We start from the raw sequence: 22,183 nt of genomic DNA, 5'->3' as shown, positions 1-22,183 counted from the left end.
ATGTCATTTTATAAGTGTAGACTTACATATCCTCCTAAGCCTAGCTCCACACTCTCACTTAAGTTTTGAATCAAAAGAATTTTTGTTTTTAAAAATTAATAGTATCAATTTTTTCCTGATTAGAAAGTGACATACTTTATGACAATTTTTAAAAATAAAAAACAGAAGAAAATCATCTGTAATACTACTACCCAGAAATAATCAGTATTAGCCTCTTGTGCCATTTGTACCTAGGCTTTTGTCTATGCACATGGAACTCTTTCCATCTTTCTATTTTGCTGTATTTCTCTTCATAGCACTTATCACTTGAAATTATATTCTATATTTATTTGCTTGTTTATTATATGCTTCCCTACCAGCACAGAAGCTCCTTGAGGGATCTTTGTCTGTCTTTTCACCACTATAAGTCCTATTTCTAGAACAATGCTGGCAATCACAGACATTCCATAAGTATTTGTTGAATACATATACATATATTTTAATTAAGATCATATCATACTTAATTTCATATCCAACTTTTTTCTTAAATTTATATCATAGACACTTTCCCTTATCTTCAGATATTCTTTGAAAATATTTTTTAGAATGGCTGCATATGGATATGTCACAATTTACTCAAGCATCCCCTACTATTGGGTATTTAAGGCTATTTCCAATTATTTTACAGTTCTGAATTATGCTGAGATATAAGTAAATCTTTATCTGTATTTTTTACCTGTATTTTTTAAAATCATGTATTAGAAATTAATTTACCTCTGGTGTAAGAAAGCTTTCTCTTCCATCATCTGGAAACACTGATCCCTTTTCTTTAATCACAGTTTTAAAGGATGCTAGCCGGTGACGTGCCTGTTTCATGGTTTCACTAAGCTGCCAGGGAAAGGGGGAAAAAAGCAAAGAAAAGCAGGATAAGTTTTAATACCAAATGCACTAAGTGTTCCAACAGGAAAACAGGTCCCTATTATTAAAAAATGCCAGATCTAAGACAACAGGATTACTTGCAAAGGAGACTTTGATCTGCTGATAGCGTGGTACAACATTATTGTCATTATTCTAGAGATTGTACTTCGTATCTTGGTTTAAGGGCGGTTACTCAAACTGTTTTTTAAGAAATAATGTATACTTTATATAAAGCATGTACACAAAAATATGAGAACCTAAAGTCTGAATCAACACACTTGGAGATCACTGACCAGACACATTCCTTACCTTCTATCCACCTTTGTCAATAAGGAGTTATTTCTTCAAGTGCTCCATATATCCTTAATTGTTTTCATCACTGCTTGCTAGGACTCTATTCCTAGTTTCCTTAAAGCCCTTTTATCCCCAATTTACATGACTCCCTTCTCCACCCTCAACATTTGAAGACTATAGCTACTTAAAGTCTTTTCTTGAATCTCCCTTCCTCTTCCTCCAAGAAGCCTTCCTAAATTAACTTAGAACACAAATTCAAACATTTCAAAAGAACCAATTTGTTTCAACTACTTTAAGTAACACCTAATAAATGACTACTAATATTAAATGTTGATTTCGTGTTCATTCCTTATCTCTAGAAATTTCCGTATGTGGCTATTTTGATTTCTTTTTCAGAGAAGCACAGCCTATTTTATATCTCACAAATTTGCAAAGAATATCTCATTAGGGAAACAAAGAAATAAAACATATATCATTTTTAAGATAAGCACTGTAGGCCAGCGGTGGTGGCTCACGCCTGTAATCCCAGCACTTTGGGAGGCCAGGGCAGGCGGATCACCTGAGGTCAGGAGTTCGAGACCGAGAGTAGCCTGACCAATGTGGTGAAACCCCATCTCTACTAAAAATACAAAAATTAGCCTGGCATGGCGGTGCACACCTGTAATCCCAGCTACTCAGGAGCCTGAGGCGGGAGAACTGCTTGAACCCAGGAGGCAGAGGCTGCAGTGAGACAAGATAGCGCCACTGCACTCCAGCCTGGGCGACAGAGAGAAACTCCATCTAAATAAATAAATAAATAAAAATTAAAATTAAAAAATAAAGATAAGCACTGTATCACATGGAGGAAAAGTATATCTCGTACTAGTCAGTAAAATTATGGTAAAGCCAAGACCGCTACTAATCCATTCATTGGAAGTTTAATAATATCAATTATCCCTTGAAGAGAAATGATGGCTATGACTTCTCTACAGAAAATACAAAAAAAATTTGCTGTGGTGGCACATGCCTGTAGTCCGAGAGGCTGAGGTAGGAGAGGTGGAAGGATTGCTTGAGCCTGGAGTTCAAGGCTGCAGTGAGCCAAGATTGCACCACCGCACTCTAACCTGGACGACAGAGCAAGACTCTGTCTTAAAAAAAATAAAATAAACTTTATGGCTTTTACTAATAATTACCTAAGGATGAAAACACTCTACTCTACCAGCCCAGATTTTTTTACAGCACATCACCTCTATTTAAGCTTGTTTTTAGATGTCTATAACTCTATCCAGAGAAATCAGACTGAAACATACTACTCTTTGTTTTGCCAAGCGGAAGACTTCTAGATGTGGTCAGCTGCGGCGTGGCCAAAGGGAATCAAGATAGAGCTGTTCACTATGCAAAAAGAGATATGTGCAGTTGAAATTATAAAAAAAAAAAAAACAGCCCCATGACTATGCCTGCTTTTATTCATTGACACTTAAGGTAGGTGTTATTCCCCTGCACCACGTGACTAAGGATCCCCATTATAACAAATTTGAAATAGGGATTCAGAATTTTCATTTCCCATCAAGTCCAAACCTCTATTAGAGTCACATTGATTATAGGCCCTTAAGCAGGATATTTCAACTGGTCCAAAAGCTAGAATACACATTATTTTTCTTCTGTTTCTCTGTAGTTACCATAACCCTTCACCAAGCCTCATTCTTGGAAAGGCTTTTGCAACGACATGCTTTGAGGACTGTCATAGGGTGAATAATGGCCACCCAAAGATACCACGTGTTAATCCCTAGAACCTGTAAATATTACTTTATAAGAAAAAAGGGCCTTTGTAAATGTGATTAAGTTAAGGATCTTGAGATCTTAAGGACATTGAGAAGATAATCCTAGATTATCCATATGGGTCCTAAATGCCATCAAAAGTGTCCTTACGAGAGAGGTAGAGGAAGATTCAACATACAGAAAAGAAGGTGATGTGAAAATGGCATGCAGAAATTGATGTGATGCAGCCACAAGAAAAGGAATGCCAGCAGACACCAAAAGCTGGAAATGTCAAGAAACAAACTTTGCCCTAGAACCTGAGGATGGAGCACAGCCCTGATGACACCTTCATTTTGGTTTAGTGAAGTGGATTCTGGACTTCTGGCCTCCAGAACTGAGAGATAATAAATTTCTGTAATTTTTTAAGTCATTAACTTTGAGGTAATGTGTTACAGCAGCCACCAGAAACTAATACAAAGACTACAGTTAATGTTAACAAGCAATTTAACAAAAATATAGAACCAAGGGGGATATTATAAATTAAATTATGCAATAATTAAAATAAACAAGTAGATTAGCACATTTCTCTGCAAGATGATGTTGGTCATTACATATATATGTGTAATTGTGTGAATGCTTGTGGTATATATATACATTTGTATGTATAATTACATATATATGTTTAAATGTACATATGCATATGTGCATGTGTTGTATGTGTGTAAATACTCAAAACATAAAATTTGACCAAAACTCTTTTCTATCTAGAACCTTAGGCACACTATTGATTCTTTCGTAGTTAACTGTTATTAACAAAGACTACAATTAAATCTCTGACTAAGGCTTAGATTCCCTGATGAAGATGAATTACTCATAATTAGATAAATAATTAGATAAATAGAAAACCTAGCAAATGAAAAATCAATATAACTCCAGATAAAAGAAAAAGCCATACATAGACGGAAACATAATCATAGTTTACTCATAGATCAGCTGTGATTAATGTTTATATAGTCATAACAACATAAATGTCTAATATAGATCTAAGCAAAATTACAATATAACTATAAAGAGAGGACGGGAGTGCAAAGAGTGCATGTGTAGTGGCAGCAGGGGAGAGAAAGAGGAATAAATCCTCATCCTTCCTAGTGGTAAATCAATAAAAAAAAGCCTAATTTTTTTTTAATTAAGAAGGAGTATTACTAGCATGTTGCTCAGAAATATGAATATTAACACCAAAAGACAAAACTAAAAGAATTCAAATAGTTGCTTCTGAGGAAGATGAGGAAATGTGCAAAGTACTTATCCTTTTTAACAACAATGCACGCAACTATTTATTTTACTTGTTCAAACTATGTACATATATACTTTCAATAAAACTCAGTGTAAAAAATGAGAAAAAAAAATCCCAGACAATATCCCTCAAAAAGCTTCCTCTCATGAACAACATAAACATACAAATGCACTTTTGGTTCTCATATTGCATATATAAATACATATATACATATATCAAACCTCAGGAATATCCTACAGAACATGGACCTAAATTTTAGCTTGGGGCAGTTTGTTATTACCGACCTTCTGAAGCCTACTTCTGTCAACTCGTCAAAGTCATTCTCCGTCCAGCTTTGTTCTGTTGCTGGTGAGGAGCTGTGATCCTTTGGAGCAGAAGAGGTGCCCTGGTTTTTAGAATTTTCAGCTTTTCTGCTCTGGTTTCTCTACATCTTTGTGGTTTTATCTACCTTTGGTCTTTGATGATGGTGACCTACAGATGGGGTTTTGGTGTGGATGTCCTTTTTGTTGATGTCGATGCCATTCCTTTCTGTTTGTTAGTTTTCCTAACTAACAAACCATTGCCAACAAAACTTTGCTTGCACTGACCCCTAGAGACTATATCCCAGGTATACCAGACAACCAAATCACAGTGCCTTCTAAGGAATACTGCCAGGCCTACAAGCCCTATTAAAGGGGCAGCCTTAGGCAACTTCCTCCCTAGCCTTAGCTGACTGGAGCAAGGGTTGTGTAGTAGTATGTCAAATAAAAATAGGCCTTGATGCAATGTCTTCTGCACACCAAAAAAAATGTCTATTTTGCACACAGAAACATAACTTCAACAGTTAGCAAGAGCACTTCTTTGTAACAAAACAAAAATTGTAATATACAAATAAATTTTGAGATTTAAATCTTAAAATCTAAAGCAAACTATGATTAGATAGTAAAATTTAAAGCATCAAGCAAATATGAAGGATAAAATTTGAGAAATATAGATATCTAACTAGGACACTGTTCATATTTTCTTCAGTTCTTTTTAACTTGTTTATGTAATTTTTTAGCCAATCAAGAATAAGACAGAATTTACATGTAACTGTACAAATGAACAATTAGTAATACTACGTAGGTCATGGGAAAAGAGTATAGATGAGATCTAATATTTATAGAATTTTACCTACTTTATTGTCATGGAGGACTAATACCAATGTAAAGTGTATTGTTAAGGCCATAAAAATCTAATCAAAGTTGAATTCTATTCAAGTATAATGTAGTTTATTTGCAAATGATATCATACTGATTTTTAAATGTGTTAGACTTTTCAGTGGCCAGAAACTACCATACATTAAAAGTTGAACTCACATGAGCCACTTTTTATAGCCCATGAATCCCAATGCAATGCAGCAAGTTGCATTATCTTTCTTTTGTCACAATTGCTATCAATCTATAAGATGGCCAGTAATGTAATGTAGACGTAATGCAAAAAGGCAAGCTGGGCCAATAAATATTCCTTACCTCAGATAATAAACTAGGAAATATCCAGAGAAAAGTTAGAGAGAGGACCTGAACATAAAAGGTCCTAAACTGGAAAAAAGAGGCTAACGGGTCCTCAAGTATACCAAAGTTATGAAGCTGTGATGAAGAGATGACAATACCAGTTAGTGGCAGAGAAATGAGAAAATAAGAGGGAAGCATACATGTAGAAACAAGGTGACCAACTATACTAGTTGACCTAGAACTGTCTCAGTTTTAGCAATGAAAGTCCCATGTCCTGGAAACCCCTCAATCTTAGACCAATAGGGAAGGCTAGTCACCCTATGAGAAGAACTGAATCAATCAAGCTACTGATTAAATATTAGTGTGAAGATCAAATATCTCACGCTCTTGGGGTCACTGGAGCTCACATCCAGAAAAACTCACATCCAGAAAAACTCTCCAGTTGCATTCCTCAAGGGAGTTTGGATTTGTGTGAGATTCTGATTCTTCCCTTATTAACCCATGTGTATTCTTAAAATAAATTTTCCCCTTGTTTGGGTTAGCCTGAGTTCTTGCAGCCAAAAGTGCCTGACTGAAATACTAGTTTTTTCAATGGTAGATTACAAGAATTTAGCAGGCTATTTCACATTACTTAAAGCTTTACTACAAAAAGTAATTATTTCCATGGTTTTAAAAAGCTGGAAAACTAGCACTGTAGAGAGAATAAAAATAGAAATAAGATAGTAAAAGATTCAGTGAGAAACAAAAAGCTGGAATAAACCATGCTAGAAAACAGTAGCAAACTGAATAGGGACAGATCAATAAAAAGTTATTATAAGGTAAGACTAAAACAATGATCAGTTGTTCTTCAATTCCTCACCAAAATGCTGCTGTCAAGGGACATCACAGAAACTGAATCCCTAAAGATAAGTATCAGTCCTAATGAAAACAAAATACTGGTTCTATATATTATAAAACCACTTGAAATTTCTTCCAGTCTACAATTCTAGTTCCTAACTTTAGGCAACTAATCTTAACTGACCTTTGAACAAGTAGGTAATACTAAGTATTATCAAGTAGAGGGTGAGGTGGGGGGTGCGGATTAAGAGCAATAGTGGCCAAATCATATTTGAAATACAGTATTGTGTTGTTTTTGAGGTCCTATTTCAGAAGAATATTGAAAAACTAAATAGTATTCAGAAGAAATCAACACGGCATTAGGAATATAGAAACCCAAAAAAGAAAAATGATAACTATAATCAAATACTTGAAGTGCTCTCAGATGCTATCTTATTTTTTATTACCTGAGAGGGCAAAATTAAGACCAATGGAGAAAAGTTATAGGGAGGAAGATTTTTGACTCAACATGTTGAAAAACAGTTGTAATAATTTCAGGTCTTCTAAAAATAAAATGATCAGTCTGAAAAAGTAATGAGTTGTCCAACAGTGGAGGTGTTGTGGCAGGAATTAGATGGCCATATATAGAGATAATATAAAAAGAACTGGGCGGTCCATTCCAAGATGGCTGAATAGGAACAGCTCCGGTCTGCAGCTCCCAGCATGATCGACGCAGAAGACAAGTGATTTCTGCATTTCCCACTGAGGTAACTGTCATCTCCTTGGGACTGGCTGGACAGTGGGTGCAGCCCACGGAGGGTGAACCGAAGCAGGGTGGGGCATCGCCTCACCCAGGAAGTGCAAGCGGTCGGGGGATTTCCCTTTCCTAGCCAAGGGAAGCCATGACAGATGGTACCTGGAAAATCGGGACACTCCGCCCTAATACTGTGCTTTTCCAACAGTCTTAACAAATGGCACACCAGGAGATTATACCCCGCGCCTGGCTTGGCAGGTCCCACACTTACGGAGCCTTGCTCACTGCTAGCGCATCAGTCCGAGATTAAACTGCGAGGCGGCAGCCTGGCTGGAGGAGGGGCGTCCGCCATTCCTGAGGCTTCAGTAGGTAAACAAAGTGTCTAGGAAGCTCGAACTGGGTGGAGCCCACTGCAGCTCAACGAGGCCTGCCTGCCTCTGTAGACTCCACCTCTGAGGCCAGGGCATAGCTGAACAAAAGGCAGCAGAAACTTCTGCAGACTTAAACATCCCTGTCTGACAGCTCTGAAGAGAGCAGTGGTTCTCCCAGCATGGAGTTTGAGCTCTGAGAACGGACATACTGCCTCCTCAAGTGGGTCCCTGAACCCCATGTAGCCTAACTGGGAGACACCTCCCAGTAGGGACCGACTGACACCTCACACAGCCAGGTGCCCTCTGAGACGAAGCTTCCAGAGGAAGGATCAGGCAGCAATATTTGCTGTTCTGCAATATTTGCTGTTCTGCAGCCTCCACTGGTGATACCCAGGCAAACAGGATCTGGAGTGGACCTCCAGCAAACTCCAACAGACCTGCAGCTGAGGGACCTAACTGTTAGAAAGAAAACTAACAAACAGAAAGGAATAGCATCAACATCAACAAAAAGGGCATCCACACCAAAACCCCATCTGTAGGTCACCATCATCAAAGACCAAAGGTAGACAAAACCATAAAGATGGGGAGAAACCAGAGGAGAAAAGCCGAAAATTCTAAAAACCAGAGCACCTCTTCTCCTCCAAAGGATCACAGCTCCTCACCAGCAACAGAACAAAGCTGGATGGAGAATGACTTTGACTAGTTGACAGAAGTAGGCTTCAGAAGGTTGGTAATGACAAACTTCTCCGAGCTAAAGGAGGATGTTTGAACCCATCGCAAGGAAGCTAAAACCCTTGAAAAAAGATTAGACGAATGGCTAACTAGTATAAACAGTGTAGAGAAGACCTTAAATGACCTGATGGAGCTGAAAACCATGGCACGAGAACTACGTGACGAATGCACAAGCTTCAGTAGCCGATTCGATCAAGTGGAAGAAAGGGTATCAGTGACTGAAGATCAAATTAATGAAATGAAGTGAGAAGGTTAGAGAAAAAAGAATAAAAAGAAATGAACAAAGCCTGCAAGAAATATGGGACTATGTGAAAAGACCAAATCTATGTTTGATTGGTGTACCCGAAAGTGACAGCGAGAATGGAACCAAGTTGGAAAACACTCATCAGGATATTATCCAGGAGAACTTCCCCAACCTAGCAAGGCAGGCCAACATTCAAATTCAGGAAATACAGAGAACACCACAAAGATACTCCTCGAGAAGAGCAACCGCAAAACACATAATTGTCAGATTCACCAAGGTTGAAATGAAGGAAAAAATGTTAAGGTCAGCCAGAGAAAGTCGGGTTACCCACTAAGGGAAGCCCATCAGACTAACAGTGGATCTCTTGGCAGAAACTCTACAAGCCAGAAGAGAGTGGGGGCCAATATTCAACATTCTTATAGAAAAGAATTTTCAATCCAGAATTTCATATCCAGCCAAACTAAGCTTCAAAAGTGAAGAAACAAAATCCTTTACAGACAAGCAAATGCTGAGAGATTTTCTCACCACTAGGCCTGCCTTACAAGAGCTCCTGAAGGAAGCACTAAACATTGAAAGGAACAACCAGTACCAGCCACTGCAAAAACATGCCAAATTGTAAAGACCATCGATGCTAGGAAGAAACTGCATCAACTAATGGGAAAAATAACCAGCTAACATCATAATGACAGGATCAAATTCACACATAACAATATTAACCTTAAATGTAAATGGGCTAAATGCCCCAATTAAAAGACACAGACTGGCAAATTGAATAAAGAGTCAAGACCCATCAGTGTGCTATATTCAGGAGACCCATCACACGTGCAGAGGCACATATAGGCTCAAAATAAAGGGATGGAGGAAGATCTACCAAGCAAATGGAAAACAAACAAACAAAAAAAAGCAGGGGTTGCAATCCTAGTCTCTGATAAAACAGACTTTAAACCAATAAAGATCAAGAGACAAGGCCATTACATAATGGTAAAAGGATCAATTCAACAAGAAGAGCTAACTATCCTAAATGTATATACACCCAATACAGGAGCACCCAGATTCATAAAGCAAGTCCTTAGAGACCTACAAAGAGACTTAGACTCCCACACAATAATAATGGGAGACTTTAACACCGCACTGTCAATATTAGACAGATCAACGAGACAGAAGGTTAACAAGCATATACAGGACTTGAACTCAACTCTGCACCAGGTGGACCTAATAGACATCTACAGAACTCTCCACCCCAAATCAACAGAATATACATTCTTGTCAGCACCACATCGCACTTATTCCAAAATTTACCACATAGTTGGAAGTAAAGCACTCCTCAGCAAATGTAAAAGAACAGAAATCACAACAGACTGTCTCTCAGATGACAGTGCAATGAAACTAGAACTCAGGATTAAGAAACTCACTCAAAACCGCACAACTATATGGAAACTGAACAACCTGCTCCTGAATGACTACTGGGTAAATAACGAAATGAAGGCAGAAATAAAGATATTTTTTGAAACCAATGAGAACAGAGACACAACATACCAGAATCTCTGGGACACATTTAAAGCAGTGTGTAGAGGGAAATTTATAGCACTAAATGCCCACAAGAAAAAGCAGGAAAGATCTAAAATCATCACCCTAACATCACAATTAAAAGAATTAGAGAAGCAAGAGAAAACAAATTCAAAAGCTAGCAGAAGGCAAGAAATAACTAAGATCAGAGCAGAACCAAGGAGACAGAGACACAAAAAACCCTTCAAAGAATCAATGAATCCAGGAGCTCGTTTTTTGAAAAGATCAACAAAATTGATAGACCACTAGCAAGACTAATAAAGAAGAGAGAAGAATCAAATAGACATAATAAAAAATGATAAAGGGGATATCACCACCGATCCCACAGAAATGAAAACTACCATCAGAGAATACTACAAACACCTCTACGCAAATAAACTAGAAAATCTAGAAGAAATGGATAAATTCCTCCACACATACACCCTCCCAAGACTAAACCAGGAAGAAGTTGAATCCTTGAATAGACCAATAACAGGCTCTGAAATTGAGGCAATAATTAATAGCCTACCAACCAAAAAAAAGTCCAAGACCAGATGGATTAACAGCCGAATTCTACCAGAGGTACAAAGAGGAGCTGGTACCATTCCTTCTGAAACTATTCCAATCAATAGAAAAAGAGGGAATCATCCCTAACTCATTTTATGAGGCCAGCATCATCCTGATACCAAAGCCGGGCAGAGACACAACAAAAAAAGAGAATTTTAGATCAATATCCCTGACGAACATCGATGCAAAAATCCTCAATAAAATACTGGCAAATTGAATCTAGCAGCACATCAAAAAGCTTATCCACCAAGATCAAGTTGGCTTCATCCCTGGGATGCAAGCCTGGTTCAACATATGCAAATCAATAAACGTACTCCATCACATAAACAGAACCAACGACAAAAACCACATGATTATCTCAATAGATGCAGAAAAGGCCTTTGACAAAATTCAACAGCGCTTCATGCTAAAAACTCTCAATAAACTAGGTACTGATGGAACGTATCTCAAAATAATAAGAGCTATTTATGACAAACCCACAGCCAATATCATACTGAATGGGCAAAAACTGGAAGCATTCCCTTTCAAAACTGGCACAAGGACAGCAATGCCCTCTCTCACCACTCCTATTCAACATAGTGTTGGAAGTTCTGGCCAAGGGAATCAGGCAAGAGAAAGAAATAAATGGTATTCAATTAGGAAAAGAGGAAGTCAAATTGTCCCTGTTTGCAAATGACATGATTGTATATTTAGAAAACCCCATCGACTCAGCCCAAAATCTCCTAAGCTCATAAGCAACTTCAGCAAAGTCTCAGGATACAAAATCAATGTGCAAAAATCACAAGCATTCCCACACACCAATAACAGACAAACAGCCAAATCATGAGTGAACTCCCATTCACAATTGCTTCAAAGAGAATAAAATACCTAGGAATCCAACTTACATGAAGGGATGTGAAGGACCTCTTCAAAGAGAACTACAAACCCCAGCTCAACTAAATAAAAGAGGACACAAACAAATGGAAGAACATTCCATGCTCATGGGTAGGAAGAATCAATATCGTGAAAATGGCCATACTGCCCAAGGTAATTTATAGATTGAGTGCTATCCCCATCAAGCTACCACTGACTTTCTTCACAGAATTGGAAAAAACTACTTTAAAGTTCATATGGAACCAAAAAAGAGCCCGCATTGCCACGACAATCCTAAACAAAAAGAACAAAGTTGGAGGCATCACCCTACCTGACTTCAAACTATACTACAAGGTTACAGTAACCAAAACAGCATGGTACTGGTACTAAAACAGATATATAGACCAATGGAACAGAACAGAGCCCTCAGAAATAACACCACACATCTACAACCATCTGATCTTTGACAAATCTGACAAAAACAAGAAATGGGGAAAGGATTCCCTATTTAATAAATGCTGCTGGGAAAACTGGCTAGCCATATGTAGAAAGCTGAAACTGGATCCCTTCCTTACACCTTATACAAAAATTAATTCAAGATGGATTAAACACTTACATGTTAGACCTAAAACTATAAAAACTCTAAAAGAAAACCTAGGCAATACCATTCAGGACATAGGCATGGGCAAGGACTTCATGACTAAAACACCAAAAGCAATGGTAACAAAAGCCAAAATTGACAAATGGGATCTAATTAAACTAAAGAGCTTCTGCACAGCAAAAGAAACTACCATCAGAGTGAACAGGCAACCTACAGAATGGGAGAAAATTTTTGCAATCTACACATTTGACAAAGGGGTAATATCCAGAATCTACAAAGAACTTAAACAAATTTACAAGAAAAAATCAAACAATCCCATCAAAAAGTGGGCGAAGGATATGAACAGACACTTCTCAAAAGAAGACATTTATGCAGCCAAAAGACACATGAAAAAATGCTCATCACCACTGGCCATCAGAGAAATGTAAATCAAAACCACAATGAGATACCATCTCACACCAGTTAGAATGGCAATCATTAAAAAGTCAGGAAACAACAGGTGCTAGAGAGGATGTGGAGAAATAGGAACACTTTTACACTGTTGGTGGGACTGTAAATTAGTTCAACCATTGTGGAAGACAGTGTGGCGATTCCTCAAGGATCTAGAACTAGAAATACCATTTGACCCAGCCATCTCATTACTTGGTATATACCCAAAGGATTATAAATCATGCTACTATAAAGACACATGCACACGTGTGTTTACTGCAGCACTATTCACAATAGCAAAGACTTGGAACCAACCCAAATGTCTATCAGTGATAGACTGGATTAAGAAAATGTGGCACATATACACCATGGAATACTATGCAGCCATAAAAAAGGATGAGCTCATGTCCTTTGTAGGGACATGGATGAAGTTGGAAACCATAATTCTAAGCAAACTATCTCAAGGACAGAAAACCAAACACCGCATGTTCTCACTCATAGGTGGGAATTGAACAATGAGAACACTTGGACACAGGGTTGGGAACATCACACACCAGGGCCTGTCGTGGCGTGGTGGGAAGGGGGGAGGGATAGCATTAGGAGAAATACCTAATGTAAATGACGAGTTAATGGGTGCAGCACACCAACATAGTACATGTATACATATGTAACAAACCTGCACGTTGTGCACATGTACCCTAGAATTTAAAGTATAATCAAAAAAAAAAAAAAAACTGAATTCCTTGGACAGAGAAAGATAGGACCAGATAATATTTTTTTAACATTTAATTAAAAATATAAATAAATTCAAACCTATGGAAAACTTCAAACATATACAGAAGTAATCAGAACACTATAATGAACCACCATGGACAGATATGGATACCTCACTTTAGCGTTATCAACTCCTAGCCAATCTTGTTCATCCGTAACTCCCTACTTTACCTCATTCTTTTATCATTTAAGTATATTCCAGACATCAAATACTTTCATGTATAAATGTTTCAACATGTCAGATGAACGTTTAAAACTCTTCCAACTCCAAGATCACGTTTCTATAACACCAACACAAGAAAACTGAGACGTGTACTAACATTCAGAAAGTAAATTATGTGTACCATTTACCCAACCAGTTCTAGGTAAACAAAGGGAGTTCGTGCCTGAACTGTCTCATTGTCTAGTTTCATGGTGACATCTAATGGATAAAAACTGCAACAGAAGTGGTAAGATCAGAAAGCATCTATTGTCATGGAGTCATATGGACAAAGTTTAAAGCCTCAAAATGGTTAAGTCACTGAGCATTCTTCAGTAGTTCATGTCCTGAACTACTGCGGGGGTATTATAAAAACTTTAAAAAATCTTGTGATATTTAAGGTTTTTCATAACCTGATTTCCTCCTCCCTATCCAACCCCATTTTTGGTTATTCTCCATTATAAACTATCAATTAGAAAGGTTCTATTATTTATTCCCAAATACACCTGGCTCATTGCAGATTCTAGGATTTTTGTTTGTTTGGTTGGTTTTTAAGAAAAAATTATCTTGGCCAGGTGTGGTGGCTCACACCTGTAATCCCAGCACTTTGGGAGGCCAAAGCAGGCGGATCCCTTGAGCTCAGGAATTTGATATCAGCCTGGCCAACGTGGTGAAACCTCATCTCTACTAAAAATACAAAAATTAGCCAGGCATGGTGGCAGGCACCTACCCCAGCTACTCAGGAGGCCGAGGCAGGAGAATCAGGAGATTCTCTTGAACTCAGGAGGAGGAGGTTGCAGTGAGCCAGGACTGCACCACTGCACTCCAGCATGGGCAACAGAGTGAGACTCCGTCTCTAAGAAAAACAAATTCTCTTGAATTTACCAATTCAAAATGTGTAGTTCAATTCTGTCTGTCCCATGAATTCAGAAAAATTTCTGAACTCCCATAGCACAACTTTATTGCAAAACACAGAAAATTTCTCTATATTATTATCTGATACAATGAGTGGTCTGTTAGTTTTGTATTTCTACCTGAAAATATAAACTCATGGAGGGTCCTATTTCACATTTCCTTAGTATCGCTACAACCCATAACAAACAGCATATGCAAATACTGCTGACTGATGAGTTCTATTTATGTATTATACAGATGAAGTAAAATCCTCACTACAGTGGGACTAATAGCTACAAACACCACGAAAGCAAGGACTGTGTCTGTCTTAAGTCAATGTTCTATTCCTTGTACTTTATGCATTGCCTGGCTCAATAAATATTTGCTAAACAACTAAAAATGATTATTACAAACTGAACAATGACAAGAAAGAGTCAAATAGTTGTGGACAAAGAAAAAAATTTTAATAGTAGTTCAACATGATAATGTGTGCTTCTAAAGCTTTTCTTATTTATACTAATAGCACAATTAAATTATGACCAAGTATGTTAAGCAGTAATACAGCTTTTATTTTCACATACTCATAATTTTCCATATTTTCTCTCTTCCTCTCATTATTTCTAGGAATACATTTTAAATAAGATGAAGAACAATTACTGAAGCAGAGTTGAAGACTGTATCAACTGGACAAAAGCTCAGGTATACTAAGGTGGGGGCTAAATGGACAGAGTCAAGCAATTTGAATGGATGAAATCTACTCACAGTGGTTAATTTTTAAATATTAGGTATATAAAATGAGTCATTAAATAAAAATTACATTTTTCCAAAAACTCTGGATATGTTACGAATTTACTATGTATTATTCTTTAACCTACAACTATAGATTCACTTATTGTGATAATCAGATTAAAAAACAAAAATAAGAAAAATGAGACAAAGATACATAATAAATGAAATGCCACCTATGTATACTGAACTTCTTTGCAACGAAGGTAAGAATTATTTCTCTCTGTATACTACAAACTAATAGTAGCTTGCCTAGAATATAATTTCAATATAACTTGGAAAATCCATGTTCTTCACCTAAAGTGCTTTCTAATAAGTTTTGAATTCTAGCACTTTGGCACTTTTCTTTAGATAATTTTAGAGTGTCTTACCAAACACAAATAAATTTAAATTTAAAATTTTTAAAAAGCATTATCCCACTATTCCCCACTTTACAAAGCTAAAAAAAAAAAAGAGATGATTATCAAAAGTGAAGCTGAGTGTGATAACTCTTAATCCCTACCTCATACCATAGATGTCATATTTATAGTTTAGGGGATGGGGAAAACATCATAGACATAAAATAAAATGAACAGGTACTTACAGCCCGGGCTTGTTGTTGGAATAATTCGTTCTGATTCTCTTCATCCTCTATTCCATCCCCAGGCATCAGGGAAGGAGGTAACCTAGAACTTCCAATAGCAACATTCAAATTGTTTGGAAAAACACTTGTCCTTTTGGAAGTTAAGTGTGCTGCTGAAGACTGCATGGCTATAGAGCCTTCTTTTTGTGCCTACACGAAGGAAGAAAGGGGGATAGTAACATTCTACCCCAATCCAGAGCAATCAAATAATGCATCTAAAGCAGTTCAGAAGATTTTAAATTGGGGTGGGGGGCAGGGGAGAGGCTTTAGCTGGCAGAGAAACTAACATTTACCAGGCACCTCCCATGTGCTAATAATTTAGGTTATCTCATCTAACTCTCACACAATCCTATGAGAGAAGTATCATATCCTTATTTTATGGATGAAGAAACTACAATCAGTGAAGTTAAGTAATTAGCCAAAAGTCAATAGCTAGTAAGTGGCAAAGCCAAAATTCAAACTCAAGTCTGAACCCAAAATTCTGACATTGCTTTTAACTACTTGGTAAAAGCAAAAAATTGAGTCAGAACACAGGAATAAAACATGGTTTCTCTACAAAAAAAAAACCTACTGTCCTCACTAGTTAATTAGATTATATTAGGCATGTAATCAAAGGAAAGCAATTCTGTTACTGCCTAATAGCTTATCTCATAACATACATATTTTCCATTCAATCTTTACTCAGTCTCACTTTTGAACTTACTCTTTCATAGGACTTCTGAAGCTGCTGCTTTTTTCTCAACCTAATTTGTTGATTTACTCGGTATTTAACTTGTTTCTGAAAATGTTTCAAAGCCTCTTGTTTTTTTCTTAGCTGTTCCTTTAGTTCTTCTTCAATTAAATATGCTGATGTCTTTAAAGATGAAAGATATAAAATGAACTTAAATGTTAGCAGTTTTGTCCATTAGGGCTGTTTTAAACACAGAGCAGTCAGGATAAGGATACAATCCTGAAAAAAATAATTCCATTCTGTACAAAAAAAAAATGGAATGTATGAGTATCAAATCAAATCTTAAATTTTTTATTGAACTAGAACTAACGATGTCTTCATTAAATCTTAATGAACCAAATAAAATCTAACATATGTTACACATTTTCTAAAATGGAGTAAATAGTCAAGACATACCACCCACCAAATATGTCCTATTGTTAAAATGTCTTCATATTTGGCATTATGCTCCATTTTTAACCTGGCACGCCCTTCCTTTCATCTCTACCTAGTAAAGGCCTACTCAGTTTTCACAACCATTTTAATACACACTCCCCAGTACCTTCCACAACACTCTCTTCCTCTAAGCCCTCTTATGTTATAACACCTCTCATTTCACCAATGTTAACTGAGTATAGTACTTCTTGACTCCCCTACTAGATTATGAACCCTTTAAGGGCAGGATATGTATTCAATTCTCCTTTATTTCCCCTACAGCATCTAGTACAGAGCCTTCACTATAAGGGTAGTCAATATATATTTATATAATTGCTCAATTCCAAAACATATTCTAAACCAGCGGTGTCCAATCTTTTGGCTTTCCTGGGCCATGTTGGAAGAACTGTCACATAAAATACATTAACACTAGTAGCTGATGAGAAAAAAAAAAAAATCACAAAAAAACTCATAGTGCTAATTAAGAAAATTTATTAATTTACGTTGGGCCACATTCAAAGCCATCCTGGGCCACATGTGGCCCATTGGCCACATGTTGGACAAGCTTGTTCTGAACAATCTGGAACACTTTATCCCATTTGAGTTCTTGATCTGCATTTATCTCCTCTAAGTGCTTTGAATAATAATCATAGTCATCATCATAACAGCACTTATCATTATTATGGATCTATTAGGTGACAAGTATTTTAACTACATTGTAGCACTCTATCCTCAAAACCACCTTTGGTAGTAGGTATTCTTATCCCTTATGTTACAGATGAGGAAACTGGAGTTCAGAAAGATTAAGTAATTTTAATATAGCTAACTAGTAGCAGAACTAGAAGTTTCTGACTCCAACAATTATGTTCCTCTCTACACTGCTTTTCTCTTGACTATGTCTCTCTTTCACTAGGAATTTTCAAATTAAATAAAATCATCATCATATCTCCTACCTATTCCTTCTAACTCAGTGATTCCGACTTCTAATTCTGAAGGGTGCCTCAGATCATTTTACAGGCTGTCATTAAATTCTCAAAATCAAATGCATTCAAATTTCAATTTAAGTTAAAATTTCCAAGATGTCTATCCCATAAACTATTCTAGTGGAGTGTACAAGTGTCAAAGAACAATTAGGTAAAATAATTCCAAAGGAGAGATATATACGTAATGAAGCCTGAACAACTGACCCAGCTTAACTCAAGCCCCAGACAAGTTTAAGCCATTCAGCCTCTTTCTTTTACGTCCATTTTCTCTGCTCCTCTTTTACTCCACAAGATTACAAGCCAGGTCATAAACTTCCACCTCTGTTCTTAGAGTGCTCATTCTGAAGGAAGTCAGCACCATATAAAAATTCAGACTACCTTGAGATTACCATGCTGTGAGGAAGCCCAAGTTAGTCAAATAGAGAAGCCATGTGAAAAGAGAAACATATCTAACCAGCACCCAGACATTCTAGTCATCCTAGCCCAAGTGTCAGATACGTGAATAAGAAAGCCATCTTGGACATTACAGCCCAGCAGGTGCCAAATTACTGGGAGAACCTGACTATTTTCTAGAACCTGACTATTTTCTAGCTCCAGCCAATAGCCAGAAAATAGTCAAGGTGTCTTAGACATGTCCAGTTATTTGAGCCCCAGCTGAGGCCCCAGACACTATGGGGCAGAGACAAGCCATTACCACTGTACCCTGCTCAAATTCCTGATGCATAGTATTATTTGCTTTATACCACTAAGTTCTGGGGTGGTTGGTTACACAGCAAAAGGTAACCAGAACAAATTATAAAATAATGCAATCCCATATATGATGATAGAACAGCAGTGTCTTTTGATGCTAATTTATTAATAATTATCGGGGGGAGGTAGTCTAAAGCTATGACATTTTTGGGAATCCTGATGGTCCCCTGAAATTTTGGGGAGAAAAATAAGTAGAAGTTCCCCTTTAGAACAGACATGATCTAAAGGCCAAGCTTTAGAAGTAACTATTCAGCATTTATTTTGAGCTGACAGAGCTATATCCATTAATAAGGGTGGATACCCAGAATAGATATGCTAAAGCTATAAGGAGTTCTATTAGATGCTTGATCAAACTCTCTTTGGCTGGAACTGATCAGAAATTTTTAAATCAGGAAAAGGAGATATGTTTATCCATGTTCCAAGACTTTAATATTTTGAGTTAATGTGTGTGAATACAATATTCAATACTTCTTAACATAGAAAAAGTTTGATGGTGTCAAATTTTAGGCATGTTGACCCTACTGATATTATACAGATGTAATTTGAGCAATTAAAAAGAGGTGTCAACAACTTAAATACCAAAATATCTTTATACCAAATCTTACCAAGTCTTGTGGGGTGTTTCCTGCATTCATCCCTTCTCATTCCACTCCTTTTTTTTTTTTTCCAGAGATGGGGTCTCACTCTGTTGCCCAGGCTAGAGTGCAGTAGTATGATCATAATTCACTGCAGCCTAAAACTCATGGGCTCAAGCACTTCAACCATCCTTTTTCAAGGCTGTTCTTCTCTATTTCTTACCACTAACAAAGTTTTAATGCTATACTCCATGCTTAAATTATTATAATTATATTCTAATTTATCCCCAGGATCCAATCACTCCCTATCCTTCAAAACCTTTGAAGCAATTCATCTAATGAAAACACTGGTTGATCATGACATTCACCTGTAAATATTAAACAAAGTCAATCCCTTCTCCAAAATCTCCTATGGTACTCTACCATCCCTATTTTCCATAATCCTGTCAGCGACCATTCTCCTACTAAACTTTCCACTCCAATCGATCTAATCTACCCTTAGAATCCTGAACCTTGCTTACTTCTTACTCTCCTCATTCTTCTTAATAGAAGAATCATTCCCTTTCCTTCTCTGATCAAATTCTTCATTACACTTTCCTGGGTCACATCAACCCAACATCATAGCTTCTTGATTGAGCATTATACTCTTAGAACTTAGATAAATATACCACCTAGACTCTTAAAATCCTTTTTGGAAATAGGCAGGGTAGGAATAAATCAATGAATATACATACATATGTGCAAACATAAATAAAATGAATGAATATAGTATATTGCATTACTTTAACATTTAAACATGTCTCATTTCTCTTCTGAGATCAAGTACACTGAGGGAAAATATCTCATCCTTTTTTCATCCATGTTCAGCACCTTGTCTACACATACAGAAGACATTCTGTGCCTTTCATAAATATTTCATGAGTGTCTATATTGATTAGGCAGTATTTAAGATAAAAGTGGGAATGTGATGATAAATGACATTTGTTCTCTACGCTCAAGGAACTCACACTGCATCAGGAAAAGATATATAAACAATCTACTATAACACAATGTGGTAAGTGCCAAGTTAAATTTGAACAAATAGCTAAGGGGCACAGTTTGGTGAAAGACTATCAGAAACCATGGAATTTCTAGTTAGACTTTCTCAGATTACCAGAGTTCATCTCTTTCTCCTTTGTTCTATTACTCCATTTTGCCTGAATCCTCATTACAAAATTTATCATAAACCTTAAGCAACCAATTAATGTTACTTAAAGTATGCCAACTATAATCCATACTAAGTTGCAGTGTCTGGAAGATGTAGATAGTGCCTATGTCTTGGGCATAGCAAGCAATCAAGAGTCTGAAGTAAACCGATATACAGATATATATCTATATAACCTGTTCCATGTAGATTATGCTCTATATATTATAGTAGGTGAGTAATAAATATTTGATTATGCCAACTAAAGCTGCAATCAAGTTTTGGCAAATACTTGTTTGTTCTATAATCCTAATGCAAGAGCATAAACTATTTACGGCAGAATAGAAACAGCATCCTCGGACTGTTCATCTTTAAGCACCCAGGATTAGAGAAGGCTAATAAAAAGGGTGGTGGGGAACCCCACCATATTTGGATCAAACTGACACTCACATATGCTGGGATTTCCGAACTACCTGGTGAGGCAGGTTCCACCCATGCCCCAACTGGTACTATAGCCTGGTTCCTCTCAGCCAGCACTGCCAACACGTCCTTGCTCTTCACGGGGTTTAAAGCCAGGGGCAACCTTGAGGTATTTCGAGGTTTCTTTCGGGCCATACTTCCCAGCATCTGTGACTCCTGGTTAGGAGAAAGAAAAAGCTTAAAATCTTCAAATGACTGCATTAAAAGTTCAACCTCCTAACACACAAGCCACAGGCCGGTGAAAAGGAGAGAAGCCCTGGAGGCAGGAGCCTGGCATGAAGTGGAAACACAAGGATTCTGGAGAAAAAGGAAAAAAAGAAGGGAAGAGAAATGGGAAGAAATAAAGAGGCAAGGAAAGGTTTTTAAGTTGCCTTCTAGAAGAAATGGCGATGAGAGGGAAGAGAAAGGATGGGAATGAGAGAACGAAGACTGTCCCCAGCTGTGGGCGCAGCGAGGCGGGAAGGGAGGAATGACAGCTGCAACCCAGGGAAAGAGGGAGGGGCGGGGACCTGTGTCTGCAGCCGAGAGTCCCAGTAATCGGTATCGGTATCGCTGAACGGCTGGGAGCCTCGGGCCAGATAAAAGCCTGCTTCTGAGACCCCGAGGCCCGCTCCGGCTGAGATGGCACTGGCCGGGAATCTGCCCGCAGCTCGCCACAGGCTCAGTCTACTCGGAGTACTAAGGTAACCGCCTCAAGTAAACCGCCACTTTGCGGTGGGATGCTCCGTCCCGCCCCTCCGTAGCCTTATGCCCGCCCTTTCCGGAGCCCGCGTCCCCTCCCGGAGCTGGGAAGGCGTGAGAGGCGGAGTTTTGAGCGTCAGAGGTATCGTCATTTCCTGTTCCTGTCCGGCTGAGGGGACTGGGACGTGTGGGTAAGCGCAGTCGCTGGGTAATGCGCCATGTGACGCGCTGTGGGACTGTAGTTCCTGGACCAACGCCGAGACTTCCTAAATCCCTCCGGAAAGGGATGCGTTGGGCCTGTGATCTGGCGACTGGGAGGGTCAGGAGTCCCAGTAGAGGAAACCACGGGAAAAGAATGAAAGAGGGAGGCGAGCCTGGCACGGCTTCCTGGAGAAACAAACTAAGCTAACAAATTTTTCGGATCCTTTGTGCAGCTAATTTTACAGTGCTGTTTCATACATGTTATTATATTTGGACATCACGGTCTGTTGAGTGGTCTCCCTCTCT

General features: G+C 37.9%; 1 protein-coding gene across 21 annotated transcripts in view; it reads right to left on the bottom strand.

Annotated features, from left to right (window-relative positions):
* CCDC15 (coiled-coil domain containing 15) overlaps positions 1–21,807 on the bottom strand; it is an 89,675-nt gene extending 67,868 nt beyond the window's left edge. For 5 of the 21 annotated variants that reach the window (XM_063728255.1, XM_063728252.1, XM_063728256.1 and 2 more), the window contains exons 1-5: positions 21,505–21,747; positions 20,966–21,151; positions 16,584–16,733; positions 15,842–16,030; positions 754–867 (exon numbers count right to left, since the gene is read on the bottom strand). In XM_063728255.1, the coding sequence (XP_063584325.1) occupies positions 754–867; positions 15,842–16,030; positions 16,584–16,733; positions 20,966–21,142 (630 nt within the window). In that variant the 5' untranslated portion in view covers positions 21,143–21,151; positions 21,505–21,747. The other 16 variants (XM_054525344.2, XM_054525345.2, XM_054525346.2 and 13 more) reach the window with 8 other exon arrangements.
* Positions 21,808–22,183: the final 376 nt, after the last annotated feature.

This window comes from Pongo abelii, chromosome 9 (genome assembly GCF_028885655.2).
Source record: "Pongo abelii isolate AG06213 chromosome 9, NHGRI_mPonAbe1-v2.0_pri, whole genome shotgun sequence".
Classification (NCBI taxonomy): domain Eukaryota; kingdom Metazoa; phylum Chordata; class Mammalia; order Primates; family Hominidae; genus Pongo; species Pongo abelii.
The sequence above is the reverse complement of the archived record's forward strand: the minus strand, read 5'-3'. Positions and strand labels throughout refer to the sequence as shown.